The sequence below is a fragment of the Haemaphysalis longicornis genome, unplaced genomic scaffold (assembly GCF_048455015.1).
Source record: "Haemaphysalis longicornis isolate Haplotype H1 unplaced genomic scaffold, Haemaphysalis longicornis Haplotype H1 scaffold_4, whole genome shotgun sequence".
Classification (NCBI taxonomy): domain Eukaryota; kingdom Metazoa; phylum Arthropoda; class Arachnida; order Ixodida; family Ixodidae; genus Haemaphysalis; species Haemaphysalis longicornis.
This window is the reverse complement of record NW_027526361.1, coordinates 95,146,453-95,162,150: the sequence shown is the minus strand read 5'-3', so window position 1 is coordinate 95,162,150 and position 15,698 is coordinate 95,146,453. Positions and strand designations below refer to the sequence as shown.

The window sequence follows — 15,698 nt, the reverse complement described above, 5'->3', positions numbered from 1 at the left end:
CGTGTTGCAATCGTCACTTAAAGGTGGTCCCTTGAGACCACCACATCAAACCACTGCCTCCCATAGTCCCTATCCCCAATCACACTTCCCACACTAACAAGGTGCAATTGTCACTTGGCTGGTGAAGCGAAGACGTGATGACAGATGAGGAAATGTTCACATGGAGCCACATGTCTTTCTACAACAAAGTGGGCTGGGCTCTGTCTTAGTCTGAGCCCCCACCCCTTGGCCTCTGCAACACACTGCTTCAGAAGGACCCGCAAAAAAAAGACTTGCTATATTCAGACCACATTCAGGCGAGTATGCGCACATGCACACAACTCAGCCCTTCTCCTATCCTGTTGCACTACTGGTGGTGGCTATGCACTTGTGTCATCTGCCAAAGATGGCAAGCGAAGACCACAGTGGGAAGAAGAGTCAGCGGAAGGAATGCCCGGCTGTGTGGGTATTCAAGTGGGTGTTCAGAGTGGTCTTCTGGGCAAAGGCACTAGGGCACAGGTGGCAGCGGTATGGACGCTCGCCCGTATGGATGCGCAGGTGGTCAACCAGGTGGTCCTTCCGCAAGAAGGCCTTGCTGCAATGGCTGCACTGGAAGGGACGCTCGCCCGTGTGCGTGCGTATGTGGTTCTTGAAATGGCTCGAGTTCGGTGTCTCGTAGCTACACTGCTGGCAGCGAAAAAGCCGACGATATGGCGGGGGCCCGTGCTGCACCCCATGGCCTTTCGAGGAGGGGCCTGCGAAAGGAAAAAAAAGAAAAATTGATGGTGCTTGCGCCGACAAACACGCTGAAAGTGAGGCACAAGCCTTGAACTTAACACAAGCTTTTGTGTTACCCAATAATTTGAAAATTCTGGGTTTTTCCTGATCACATTATGGTCCCCACCACCGAGTGGTTTGGTTGAACCACCGAGCGGTTCAACCAAACATTTCTAGGGAAGTTCACGTCCACTCTCCGTGGCAGTTCCTGCCTCTGCCTCTATGCCCGACCTCCACCCATACATGCCCTGTCAAATGACAATAAAAACAGTTTGAGCGACTTTAAAACAACAGCGTGCACCGTAATTTCGAGCAGCAAGGCTGCTCTACTGGTTACAGTAGACTAGGTAAGCACCTTGCCAGTGTTCACTCAGTTCAAAATACATGACCTGCCATGCTATCAGACACTCTGACAGGCTGAGATGATGGTGATTACCTGGAAACAAAATAACCTGCCACCTCCCTAGCACTGCTTCGCAACTGTAAGGCATGCGGTTAGGTCGAGTTATAACACTTGTGCATTTCTGCCCGCTAACACTCAAAGCTGCTTCCTACTATACACAACAAATTTTACAACAGCAACAAAAAGACAAAGACAAGCAAAAATATTTTTGCACTGTGAGCACCATTGAGTTCAACATGACAACACAGAAGTACCTAACCTAAAAATAAACACTATTTATCCGGTTACAGGCTTCACGCCTTTTCAAAGATACCACCCAGTGCTAAACAAGTTAGCCTGCAACCACAACGACAGAAACTTGACCCACCGTCATGACCAAAGGGCGATCACATAAAATTGCCACCCCACACAACCTGACATATTCAGTTGGCATTACCTTCCTTTGTGTGGATTCTAACACTGAGGGGCCTTATGGAGGCTGATGAACAAATAAACACAGGATCCCGATTTTCAGGTGACACATAGTCAAGTAGGCCATGTGCTTTCCTTCAGACATGTTAAAGCAATAGCATGCCGGAGTACTTTTCTTGCAACAGAGACAACTTTTAACAGTGCACAATGTTCCTTGCAAAGTAAAGTGGCAACCACATGGAGGGTTTTGTTCGCATCTGGAGGCCGTTGGCATCTCCTGGAGGCAATGCAAGAAGCGGTGGAAAGCTTAATTTGCCCCACCACCATCTACACAATTGGTTTGTTAGCTAAAAATTGCCTAATTGGCCAATTTGACTCTTTTTTCGGTTGAATTTGGTCCTCTCCGCCTGTTTTACGCCGCTGCTAGGAGATGCCGACGGCCCCCAGACGCGAGCAAAACGCTCCACGTGGTTGCCGTTTAAGTGCGTACAATTGGTGTAAGAACAACACGGGAAACACCAGAGTATGCAGGTGTTGAGTGTAATATTAAAACATCCTGTTTCACAGCGAACTTTAATGTGACCTTTCTCCAGTACAGTGTGCAAACCCATGCATGTCAAAAATGCAGGCTTGAGAAGTTCCAAATGTAACAGCTCGCACTTCCATAAATCAGGACAGCATGTGACCTCATGTCTAGTAAAAAAAATGCGATAAATTGTTTAACGCTACATGGAGCTGTATCGACCCACAATTTCACTTTATAAAGAGTGCACCCTTAGAAGCTGTACATGTCAGTGATGCAATTGAGCAATTAAGATGTCTTTTCAAAAAGAAAGCCATCTGAAGTTCAGTGCTTTTAAATCATTGCGTTAGTGACGCAGAGGCCTATGCATAACACGAGTAGAATTGAAAAACCTGGAGATCCCTTAAATGAGGATAGGAAGGAAGCGTCTGTTTACAGCAACGATGACACTGTGTCAGGGGGGCAGCCACCATGAGAAACTTTGTCTCCTATCTTTTCAGGCATGACATGTCGGTCGCTGCCCCCCAAATACGTTATCACTGCTGCTGTAAACAGATGCTCATTCCCATCCCCATTTAACTCTTTCGTGACCATGCCGTAGGCCATCATTCACGGGTCAACAATGATTTCCAGACCACCGCAAAAAGTAAAAATGGCGCCATTTAGCAGATTTATAAAAAAAATAAACATGATGATACCAAGATCAAAGGAAAACACAACCCCTATACATAATACCGGTTTCAGGTGTCAGCTGCTACAAAAAAGATAAGGACACTCCCCTCCTTTCACTTTTTCATTACAGTTTGGGCTTGCTCCTCTGATACATTTGCCACATGATGGAAACAAAATTGAATGAGCTGGCATCAGTTTGACTCACATTTCCTCACTCTGAGGGTTCATGGGCACACCTATACAATGTCATTACTAGTACAAAAACCAGATGTAACAAGTACTGAACATCTGCGGTTGTTTAGCAAAAAAAGCAACATCTCAGTGGGAAATTAAATGGGAAAGGTACACGTAGCCTGTGAATTTGCCTGCGTATCAATAGTGACATATTGTGATTGTCAGTTTCTTTCTCGGCTTGGTCAGTTGTATCTTCTTCCTCGAGTTGGTCTGCAAAGCTGCAGTGTGTACTGAAATGACCATTCTACGGTGGTCGTTGACACCAACACAATATTCATTGTCTGCCACAAGTCCCCCTCCACAATCACACTTCCTGCAGTAGCATGGCAAAATACGACGAACGAGAAAATTTCCACTTGGAGCCAGGTGTTGTCGTAGGGCAAAAGAGGTTCCCTCTCTGAGCCCCCCCACCTCTTGGCGTGCTGCATATGCTGCTTCGCAACGATCCACAAAAAAGGGCTTTCTCCTCTCCTGCAAGTGTTGGCACCGACACACGTCTCGGCCCCTTTTCCTCCAGCTAGACTCTTGGTTGTGGCTGTGCGCCTTCTCGTGCATCATTTTGTGGATGCGGTGTGTGAAGGCCTTGGAGCAGAAGTGGCAGTGGAAGAGCCTCTCACCCGTGTGGCTGCACACGGGGCAATGGCGGGGGCGCTATCCTGTGTGGATGCGCAGGTGGCTGTACAGGTTGGTATTCCGGCCAAAGGCACTGGGGCACAGGTGGCAGTGGAAGAGTCTCTCGCCTGAGTGCATACGCAGGTGGGTAACGAGGTTGCGCTTCTCTACAAAGGCCTTGCTGGAGTAACCGCACAGGTGGCGGCGCTCGCTTGTGTCGCTACGCACATGGCAGTCCAGGTCATTTTTTTGAGCAAAGGTCCTGGGACACAGGTGGCACCAGAAGGGGTGCTCGCCAGTGTGAATGCGCAGGTGGGCAACCAGGCTGCACTTGCGCCCGAAGGCCTTGCCACAGCGGCTGGACCGGTAGGGGCGCTCGGCCGTGTGGAAGCGCAGGTGGGCAACCAGGCGGCTCTTCATGATGCCTTTGCCGCAATGGCTGCACTGATGAGGGAACTCGCCCGTGTGCGCGTGCTGTTGTTTCTTTAGCTAGCTCAGGGATGGCCCCATGTAGCTGCACTGATGCTGCCACCCTGGCAGGGGGCTGTGCTGCCACCTGTAGTCACCCACGGAGGGATGACGGACAAGGTTCTGCAATGGGGAGAGGGGGAAAGTGAGAGGCCTTACTCCAGAAAACGCAGTGGCAGTGAACCAGGAGCAAGGCAGAAGGGGAAAGCAGAAAGAAAAATGCGAAAGAGAAGGGCACATCTGTCAGTGTGAGGAGAGTGGCTCTGCACAGGGCTGATGCGCCTGGCTCTGTCTAGCAACGCAGACGAGTCATCTTTCTTGCTGGCTCAGAAGATGTCTCTAGTGGGGTTTCTGAAAATTTGTAATCACGGCTTGCTGAGGAACACCACATCCGGTGCTCTTGCAATAAATAAATCTACTGATATCATGCTTAGTCCTGAAAGCTGCAAAGCTTACGCCTCCACTAGTTTCCAAAATCGTCGATTTTTTTAGACCGCATTACTGGTGTCCCCCCAAAAAATCACCCACAAAATGGGTAATCAGCTCAACCATACATTTCTAGGGAAGTTCAGGTCAACTCATTGTGGGGGTTCCTGCTTCAGCCTCTATGCCTAAACTGGCACACATACGTGCCCCATCCAACCACATCAAAAACAGTTCAAAGGACCTAAAAACAGCAGTGTGCAACACAAGTGAGTGAAGTGCTTGCTTAGTGAATTTGCGCTATTTAGTGCGCAAAGATTATTCTTCGCAGTGCCTTTGGGACCACCACTTTCTGTGGACATTCAACTGAAGAACGTCCTAGGTCTGTGAGCAAGTCCCGAACGTGCTTTCTAAGTTTACAAAAGCTGCGATCGCTTACCGACAACACACAGGCCTAGACAAATCTTTATAAATAACGGAACACATTCGTGTTCAATTTTTTCAATTTCGATCACTGTCACCGCATTGATCTGGCATAGTAAGCTAAGCATTTTAGCCTGGCTAACATTGTCAGACTTCATTAAGGATCTTTCACTCTCTCTAACTAGTTTCAGTTTCAGTTTATTTGTTTGCATCCGTTCGATGCGGTAGGCCTGGGCGAAAAGTGAATTGCTTCACTTGAAGCCCGGGCCCCCCTAAATGGCAGTTACAGTAGAGAAGCACCTTGTAAATGTTCACTAAATACAAAGTAAATGACGAGCGCAGCTGTCAGATTATACGAACACCCGAGATGACAGTGTGTAGCAAAAAAGTAAAATAAGCTGTTGCCTCTTTGTGAACTGCCCTTCAACCTCAAAGCATGCCATAGGGCTAAGTTAAAATCGTTGTGGTTCTCCGCTAAAACACAGTGTAACCTTCCACCACAGGCAATACTTCTTGAACAGCAACATCAGGGAAAAAGAATGGAAGAAAGAATAAAAGAGGCATCTTTGCCACATGATGACTTTTGTGTTTTCATTATTTACGCAGGAGCTTCGAATCTGAAAAGGAATATTGCAGTCACTTGGTTACAGGTTCACTGTTTTTTTTTTTCTTCAAAGGTACCACCCAGTACTACAGAGGTCAGCGTGCAATCATAGCCAAAGAAAGTAGACCCATAGCTACAACCAAAGGGTACGTCCACATAAAAACGTCACTGCGCATAACTGTGCATATCCACTGACAATAAGGAGGGGCCTATCTGGACCAATGTATATTCGGATTAATACGGGAGTACACTTTTCAGGTGACACATAGTGGGGATGTGCCTTCCTTGACAAGAGAAGACAATTTCACACACAGAGGTATATCAGCACTGGAACTAAAAGGCGCCTTTGATAACGTGCTCCATAAAGGGATCCTTTCTACACTCAGCATCACTGACTGCAGTGAGCACACCACAACTGCAATAGCTTCCTTTACCAGGACACACAGCGCAAATCAAGATAGAGGGCTTGGAGTCGGACAGCCTCCAGACCCTTTGGGGGTTTGCTTATTAGTTTATGGTGACAGGGGCACCCCACCAGAGGCAGTCCTCTCTCCACTCCTCTTCAATCTCTCTTCCCCACCTACCACAGAAACTACAACACATCCCAAACCTGAAGGCAGCCTTCTATGCAGACAATACCTTATGCATCCTCAAACCAGACGCCCTGGGCAAGCTACAAGATACACTCCAAGAAGCCACAAACATCATTACCCAACACATGCATGCCATGGGCCTCAAATTTGCATCTCAGAAGACAGTACTGTTTATGAAGAGGCCATTCTGAAAACCTTTCAGTCCAACAAGTATACCTCACCTTTAAAGAACAAAAAGTATATCTGAAATGCAAGCCAGTCTGGATTCTGGGTCTCCCCATTCAAGCCAACAGATGGACCCATGAGATCAACCTGCTCAAGCAACAATTAGACCAACTAGGCCACACAATATGGAAAGAAAGAAAACATTTTATTGACTTCGAAAGTGAAAGTAGAACCCCAGTCCGAGAATCCATGTGTTACCCTAGCTGTCTTTGCCTGCGTCATGAGGAGAGTCATACTCCAGTTGACAGCTGGTCAGCTGTCTCCCACAGCTTAGGAAAACAACGGGTCCATAGAGTTACCATTAGACATCGCAGGATGAGAGAAGCAAATACCCTTCATCTGGTGCAAGCCTTCGTTATTTCCTGTGTAGTCTATATGGCCCCCTATATGTATCTCTTAAAACCAGAGCAAGCCCGATCCACACAGACTTTTAAAAATGGGCACCCACAGCAACCTTGCAGAGCTGGATGAGGCCCACATTGTCAACCAAATCGGTAGACTCGCTAAAACACCTGCTGGAATGACCATCGCACTCAACTCAACCTCAACCCCATGCACATTCGTGAAGCCCTTAGGAAAACACCCCCCACCTGGAGGCCCCTACTTGATGTTCACTCAGTATCGATGTCTGCACTCCTGCCCTTGTGCACCTAACAAAGGACGAGGGCTGGTGAGAAGCATGTGCCAAGGCAGTCAACAGGATGCTTCAGCACCTAGCCCCTAACACAGTAGCTTACACAGATGCAGGACTGGTGTGTGCAGGTGAAGTGTTAGCCGTGGCATGTACTGGGGATGACAACTCTAAAAGTCGCTTCGCCTCACACCACTATATAAGAAATCCCAATTGGTGAGCAGGTGGCCATCCCTCTCGCCATCATATGGCACCCCCGTTGCATCTACACCGACTCCCAATACATCTACGTGGTTGCATTTGCCCTGATGCTAACACATCCTCGACACTCAATAACCACCTGAAGGGAAGCGGACCATCAGCATCATCTGGACTCCCTCCCATACTCAGACCGAAGTGAGGGGTAATGCCCGAGCCCATCACTTGTCCCGTGAAGAAGCTGCCCTTGCCATGGTTTCGGAGGACGAAGACTCAGACGAGCGACTGGCCCCACCCACCCACTTAACTCACCACCTTTAAGAGCATCACAGAACACTATAAGGGGCAACAGCACACTGTACCACAACTTCGTCATTTCCTTTGTAACAGGTAGCAGAACAGAAAACCTCAAACGCCTATCACGGCAACCCCGCTAAACCCCGGAATGACATTCTACTTGCTTGCAGCATGTTTTCTTGCCACGCCAACCTCCAAATTTTGACATTTTTCTTGTCTGTTAAGCAATGACATTTTAGTGTGAAAGCATTAGCTAACGCAGCACATAAAAAATCTCGCAGGAGGCTATGCCCCCCCCTCCTCACCGATGCTGATCCCTCCCCCCTCTGCTCCCGCAAGTGCTAGTGCGAGTGCCATTACCAATTGGCATTTCTTCAGTTTCCCCCACCTTTTCACCTAAAATTTTATTGGGGCTAAAAGCTTACTGTGTCGAATTGGCGGAGATGTGGGCGGCTTACTTTTATACTTTCCATTTACTCCTTCGAATTCTTCCCATAGGAGGACGAGAGCGCTAGCACACTAGAAGCATGTATATATGTACGCATACGTATGGGAATATATATATATATATATATATACACACATACGCAAGATGGTGGGAACATTTTATCATCTTCACCATCATGGGCTGCAAGTCAAGGGGGGCCAGCCTCCCTGAGAAAATGAAAACTCCGCCCATGGGCCTACATGAGTAAGTTGTGCATGATAATTGTACATGTATCGATCAAGCGAATAACAGTGCGTTTCAACAAAATGTCTGCCCTGCTCGATGCCCAACAGCAGCTTACCCCGCAGGAATCACTGAAACCAGCAGTCTTATGGCACTGTCCCAACAGAAGTTGTGCAAACAAAGAAAGAAGAAAACGGAAAGGGGAAATAATGATGACGGTAATGAGAGGACATGTTCAGCAATTGCACAATAGTGCTTTGACATGCACAGCATCATAAGGTGCCCTCACAATTCTGCGTTTCTTCGCCCAAATGTAGTACATACATGCACTAAATGCGCAAGCAATCCGATTAATTAAGTCCTGATGACTTGCCACTGTGTCTTCATGGTCACAGTCAGCAATCCGGTGGGCAGGATGGTATGAGGAACGCAGTACTTTCAAAAGTGCTTTTCTTTATAGGAATGCATGTAAATTAACAAAAAAAAAAAACTTGTAACATTAACTAGGCACTCAAAAATTAAATTTGGGGAGGTGGCGAAATTCTCAGCCCATTCGACACTAAATGTCCACGTCAATTTCCCCGGTGTTGTGTACACATCTGTGCATGTTAGACGGTGAGGCTCGGTGGGCTCCAAGCATAGCAGCTTGCACTTCCATAAACTAGAACAATGCATCACCTGAAGTTCACTGCTAAAAAATGAAATGAATTTTTTTAACACTAGAAGAAGCTGTGTTAACACACATATTTATAGGAGGTGTACATTTCAGCATCCTATGATGCAACGTTAAGTATAAATATCTTGTACCGAAGAAAGCAAGCTGAAGTTCAATTCATTTCGGTTTTCCCATTTGTGAAGCAGAGGTAGGATATTAACAGAAGGTATGAAGGCGGAAAGGGAAGAGTGAAGGGATTATATAAATGGCAGAAAATAACTTAATTCAACGACAACAGTGTGGCAGGGAGGGAGCTCGCAATAGTCACTTTGTCTCCGTTGTCTTTTAATCTTTCCAAGCAACTCATGCCTGAAAAAGAGATCAATTAGTGGCCACTGAGGTTGTTGAACTTAAACCCGTTCAGCCCTGCCTTTTTTATTTTTAGTAAGAAAGTGTGTTTCTGTGTGTATTACTAAATTTTAGGGTCCTATAAGCTGACAAACAAAAAATAGAGCTAGAAGTAAAAGTAAAAACAGACTTATAAATGAGAAAATCAATTATGACATCGGACAATTAAAAGTTTTATGTTGAGCAGAGACATTGCTTTTGCATGTTTAACTAAACATTATGAATACATGAACCTACAAACAAAAAATTAGCTTTGTAGTGCGCGTATTATTAGATATACAGCTTGGGAATAAAACTGCGATCGCCATTTTTTTCACAGTCTCAATGTCGTAATTTCGTCTCCACCGGAGCTTTATCTTCTTTGTAGCGTGCAGCTCCACTAAAATGAAACAGTGATATCTACTGCAATAGGCATAACTGAGGAAAAATTTCCCCTAAAACTAGCAGTTTTGGTATCATTCTCTGTGCGGGACAGGAACTTTTATGAGATGACATGAATTGACACCACCAGGGCCGAAAGGGTTAAGGTTCAAGAAAAAAACATTACTAAATTGAGAAAAAACATCGACATATAGCGATGCCATTAGCCCACTGAAGTTTACTTGAGAAATTTAGCAAATATACCAAAGAAATGGAAACACAGCCTACTGGAAAAGCATGTTCAGTATTGTTATACCAGTGTTCAGTATCCATTATTAAAAAGTCATGACCCCTACCCAGCTATGCCTTGTTCTCATGATGGTGTGCGATCATTTGTTCAATACATTTTTCCGACGGTGGGAACAAACTTAATCAGATAGTTGCGAGCCATTTATGCTTGTCGTGTTTTTGTACTTTAAACATTTTTAGTAGCCGCTTAAAAATATCTGTACAAGAAGCACTCAGGACAAGCACTGGACGTCAACTGCTGTTTACTGAGAGAAGGCCCCATAACAGTAGGGGAAATTACATGCGAGATCACCAAGCAGAGTGCACGTTAGTGCACCTATAAATGGCGAAGCATTACGACACCCCATTTCACAATTTTGCTAGTATCGGTCTGCAAGGCTGCAGTGCCTTTTCAAACGGGATCTCCTCGGTGGTAACCTGGCCCTTGGTGCAAGTTGGTTGCGACTACCACAGGACACCACTGTCTACCACAGGACACCAAGTCCCACCCACAGTCACACTGCCCGCACTAGAGTGGAGCAATTATTACCCAGCCAGTGAGGCCACAGTGTGACAGCAAAATCTGTGCCCGAACACAGGTCTCGCTGTATGACAAAATGGGCTCTCCCTCCATAAGTCCGCACTTCTTGGCATGCTGCAAAACCATTCTCTGTAACTTTCAGGAAAGAGGAGCTTGCTCCCCTCCGATCTTATAAAAGCGAGCATTTGCGCACAATCCCATCGGGCCCTTCTCATCCTGCTCCACTACTGGCAATGGCTGTGCTCCTTCTGCTGGTGTGCCTTCTGTTGGAGGCGCCGTGCGAAAGCCTTGGGGTAGAAGTGGCAGAGGAAGGGTTTCTCGCCCATGTGGACACGCACATACCTTTCCAGGTGGTACTTCTGGGAGAGTGCCATGGGCACAGGTGGCACTGGTAGGGGCGCTCGCCTGTGTGGATGCGCAGGTGCCGGTCCAGTGTGGTCTTCTTGGCGAATGACATGGAGCACAGGTGGCACTGGTGGGGGTGCTCACCCACGTGTGCACAGGTGGGCGACCAGTTTGGCCATCTGGGAAAAGGCACTGGGGCACAGGTGGTACTGGTGGGGGCACTCGCTTGTATATATGTGCTGGTGCCTCTTCAGATTGCTCGGAAATGTCGATGTGAAGCTGCACTGCTGGCCGCGCCACAGCCGATGACCCTGTGGGGAACCACGCTGCACCCAGTGGCCACCCGAGAAGGGGGAAAGAGGGCAGCCTGCAACAGGGAGGGAGGGAAAACACTGAGAGACCTTCCAGTGGCAAACACACTGGCAAAGCATCAACAGCAGGGCGGAAAGGGAACACACTAGTACAGAAGAGGAGGAAACGAAATCTGCAGGTGCCAGGCGAGCCGTTATGTGAAAGCCTGACATGCCTGGGCCTTGCTTAGTAACACAGACAAGCCCTCCTCTTTCTTCCTGAGTCAGCAGTCGAAAGAATTTGAAAATTTTGAACTCATTATTTCTTTAAGAACAGCTCGCCTAGTGCTCTCCCACTAAAGAAATACACCCATACACTATGCAAAGATGGTTAACCAGAAAATGCATGACATTATGACATAAAGTAAGGGTGTTAATCCTTATGGTTCAATAGACTTTTCCTATACACGTTGCACAGTTGTGGTATTTCCTTTTTTGTTCCTGCCCCCAACATCACTGACGATAACCTGTATGCTCCTCACAAGTACATGTGACACGGGGCCTTCCCATTTGGAACTAACGTGTAGCCAGTCTTTGTCATCACCATGGTGACGCTGCTGATCTTACACCCCAATTATCCCTTGATCTATATTTCACTCAGTAGCTTGCTGCAAGTGCAGTCTGCTGAGAGGCAGCAATAAGGCCAGCCAAACTCCCGCTCCTTGGTTCTAATTGCTTCCAAACTTTTCTTTTTCACACATCAAGCTTTTTATCAAGCTTCGGTAGAGGAGTTTTCTGCGTATAGAGGGTGGCCGGATTTTCTATTTTCTTTTTACCTAGCGAAATTAAGCTCCACTTTCACAATGTCCTGAAAGCTGCAATGACTCTGCCTACACCCCAAAAAATTGAAATTCTGAGGGTATTCCAGCCACACATGGTTGGTGTCCCAAAATGCACCCCCCCTCCCCAACGGACACTCGATTCAAACGGCCCCTTCTAAGCAAGTGCTTGCCCCCTCATTGTGGCTGTGCCTGCCTCAGCCTTTAGCCTGACTTCCACATACAAGCGTCCCGTCAAAACATACCAAAAACAAAAACAGTTGAGAGATTTAAAAGCAAGTGTGTGGTTTAACCGAGACAACCTTGGCTGCCCTACCAGTTCCACTATGCTGAGCACATCAGCAGAATCCACCAATTTCGGTGTAGACAACATGCCCAGCTGTCAGGTTAACCGACAGCCTCAGATGAAGCAGGAAAGAAAAAAAACTCTCTGCATCCTGTGCATGGCTTTTTAACTGCAAAGCATGCGGTTTGATTAAAGGGCTACTGAAGTGCTTTTAAAACCGGGCAAAACTCTACTTTTTACAATTATTACATTGGTCAGTTTATGCCTGTAAAGTTTTTTTCGTTATTTTTAGCTTGGGGACAGCGGTATTCGTCGTTGCCCTGCCACCCGCACCCTGCCGCATCGCCGGAAGAGCGAGAAACTGAGCGGCAGCAACCGGAAGTAGCGTCATATTCGGAAGACGGCCAGCGACGTGAGCCGCCGCTTCGCTGTGTCCCAGTTTTCTGGGTGAAGTTCCGAATTAAGCAGGCGTGTAATCTGCACTTTATTAATCATCATTGTCTACAGTTGCTTCCGCGTCGATTTTTAACCATAATGCTTCTGCGTGATTCCCTAAAGCAACTTCTAGATACCAGAGATTTCCTACCCGAGCGCCCGTGGCTACTACATTGCCTTCACGAGTAGTCGCAGAGCATGCCGTGTCGTCGGGTGCTCTATGCTTCGTACGCGAAGCGACGGGCTCAAACAAATACGGAGGTACCCCGAGTTCCTGATACATTATTACAAGGGAATTAGAAAATTTGTGGGACCACAGTGCTCTGGGCTTTCGTTTTCCCGATCAACGTTGTTGGCTGTGACGATAGCTTAGCTGAATAGCTAGATTTTAAGAAGAAATCAAGCAAGCTGAAAACATAAAGCGTTTCCTGCGCGCGCGCGGAAGCGCTCCGCACACTCGCTGGTCGTGCATGCCCGTACGGCGCACGAAACGGCTCGCACCACACATGCCGCGGCAGCGACCGCCCTTCGCTGCCGCCCAGAATCAAGGCCGTCGCGAAAAGCACGGTAAAAGTGCAAGAGAGGATGATAGTGTGGTGAAAAATTGTGCTAGGGATTGTCATCCAAGGTGATTTCGAAAGAGCTGATCGAATTTGTATAGCGATGCGGAGCGCCGACCGGTCGCGGAGGGTCGTCGACGACAGCAAACGAACCTGCCCGAGCACGAGATGCGGCGAGACGCCGATGGATGGCATTACCTGCGCGCAAGAATGAGCACAGCACCGATCGCTAGAACGACTATCAACATAGGAATAAGGTTCCACATGCGAGAAAGGGGATGATAGCGTGGTGAAAAACTGTGTTAAGAATAGTCATTCGCAATTGTAGAGATAGCGGCGACCAACTAGCTCCCTTGACGCTAAGCCTAAAGTTTCCAACATCAGCATACAACCTGAGCCGGCTGGAGCTGTTGTGGAAGGCGTTCTAAAGCTCGTCGGGGACCAGCGTGCTGTGGTTGGGTTTCTCTACCTTTTGGGGGGCGACCAACGTTCGGCTGCCCTATTCTAAAACACGCGTACGTGCAGCAATGCCACGTTCCGCTGACCGGCCGAGCAGTGACCCGGCACCAGCACCTCTGCGCGACGCGGCGACCGGCGGCGGCCGCGCTGCCTGTGCGCATCGCAGGCCGCTGCACAGAGCGTGTTGCCGCCTGTCCAAATGTAAAAACAAAGATCCACATTCGAGGATGGGGATGATGGTGGGTTGAAAAATTGTGCTAGGAATTGTGACTAGCGCTGGTAGTGAAAGCGGCGAACCAATATCTGCGCAACTTCTCTGCACCCGAGAAACAAGTCGGCCATGAGTCGTCGGGGGCGAACCCCTTTCTAAAGCTCGCCGCCAGCCACTGCGATAAATTTTGGAAGTAAATGTTAGCATCACGTACGAGGACTGTTAAATCTTTTAAGGAGAAAAACACATTTGTGTCGTCAGCGTATAACACCATTTCAGGAGTCTCAGGAATGTTGACAATATCATTAATATAAAGAAGAAATAGTACTGGTCCTAATATAGACCCTTGTGGGCGAGGTATCCAGCATCTGATAATACGTTATTATATACAACAAACTGTACTCTATTTGAGAGATAGCTCTGCAATAGCTTATACGCCATGCCACATATTCCGTAATATGGGAGCTTTCTGAAAAGAATATGCTTGATTGAATCAAAAGCTTTTTTAAAACCAACAAAAATGCCAATTGTATAGAGACGGTTTTGGTAGCATTTCGGCTGGCGTACCCGCAAATTTTTCCGCCACTTTTTCGCGGGGCTATCATGGTTGCCAGACCAGGACTGCCCTCTCCTTTACGGACTGCCTTTACGGGCCCCATAAATTTGTAGTACCTCCCCTAGGGGTGAAGCGAGAAAAAAAAAACGAACCTGAGCCCGAGCCCGCGGCGCGAACGCGCAGGGGTTTGTAGCCAGAGCGGGCTGACAGATGTGCGGCCTTTACGGGCCCCAATACGTTTGTAGTACCTGCGAATGTATGATGCGAGCTAATCAACAGAGGGCACTCCTGGTCTGGCAACCATGGTAGCTCCGCGAAAAAATAGCGGGAAAATTTGCGGGTACGTCAGCCGAAATGCTACCGCGGTTTTCTATGTTGGAAACAATTTTTTCCTTAATGTTAAATAAAGCTGATTCTGTTGATTTCCCCGTTTGAAACCCATATTGTTTTGGAGATAACCGTGGATATTTTTTAAGGTGAACAGTTATTCAGGCGTTAATTACTTTCTCAGCGATCCTTAAAAAAAGCGGGAGTATAGATATTGGCCTGTAATTAGAAATGTTGGTAACCGCACCACCCTTGTACAAGACACTAACTTTGGCGATTTTCATTTTGTCTGGGAACGTGCCAGTTTCCAAGATTAAGTTACATAAATGACAAAGCACGTAACAAATTAGATCAGAAACTGCCTTAATAGGTGCCGCTCTGATACCATCCAAACCACAAGCACAGTTATTTTTAAGCTCATGTATCAAATCGCAGATTTCCATAGGAGTTGTAGGGCAAAGAAACATTGATTGCTGTAGACTCGGAGGCATGTACCTTTCGACTTCGTTGTTTGCATTTTCGTTGTAAGCTCCGGAGGTTAAAAAATGACGATTAAATTCATTTGCAAGATCTTTACCTCTTAACATCTGATCCCAAATTTTTATTTCCATTGGCAAAGTAGTGGTTGTTTGGCAAAATAAATCCTGTACGGTGCGCCATGTCTTACTGGGATCGTAACATATGTGGGAGAATTTGTTTGAATAGTATCGAATACGACATTTTTTTTATTTCACTAGAAAGTTTGTTCCGGAGTGATTTGTATTCTTTTAGTAGTGCTAATTCACGTGAAGTTATGAACTTGTTAAATAATTTGTTTCTGGCTTTTATTTTGTGTAGTTCTTTTGTTATCCAAGGTTTTCTGATTTTTCTGCAGCTTCGCAAGATAACTTCTGGAAATGCGATATTGTATAATTCAATTATTTTGTTAATAAGCTTATCATACAGAACATTTGGATCCATCTCTTTCAAGTACTGTGTCCAATTTGTAAATGCTA

The 15,698-nt window shown here is 46.9% G+C and overlaps 1 protein-coding gene across 1 annotated transcript in view; it reads right to left on the bottom strand.

The window, feature by feature from the left end:
• The window catches only part of LOC144179847 (uncharacterized), a 79,900-nt gene that overhangs the window by 57,712 nt on the left and 6,490 nt on the right, over nucleotides 1-15,698 (bottom strand). The window contains exon 3 of the mRNA XM_077708275.1: nucleotides 10,738-11,107. Coding sequence (XP_077564401.1) covers nucleotides 10,738-10,852 — 115 coding nt within the window. The 5' untranslated portion in view covers nucleotides 10,853-11,107. The remainder of the gene's footprint in view (nucleotides 1-10,737; nucleotides 11,108-15,698) is intronic.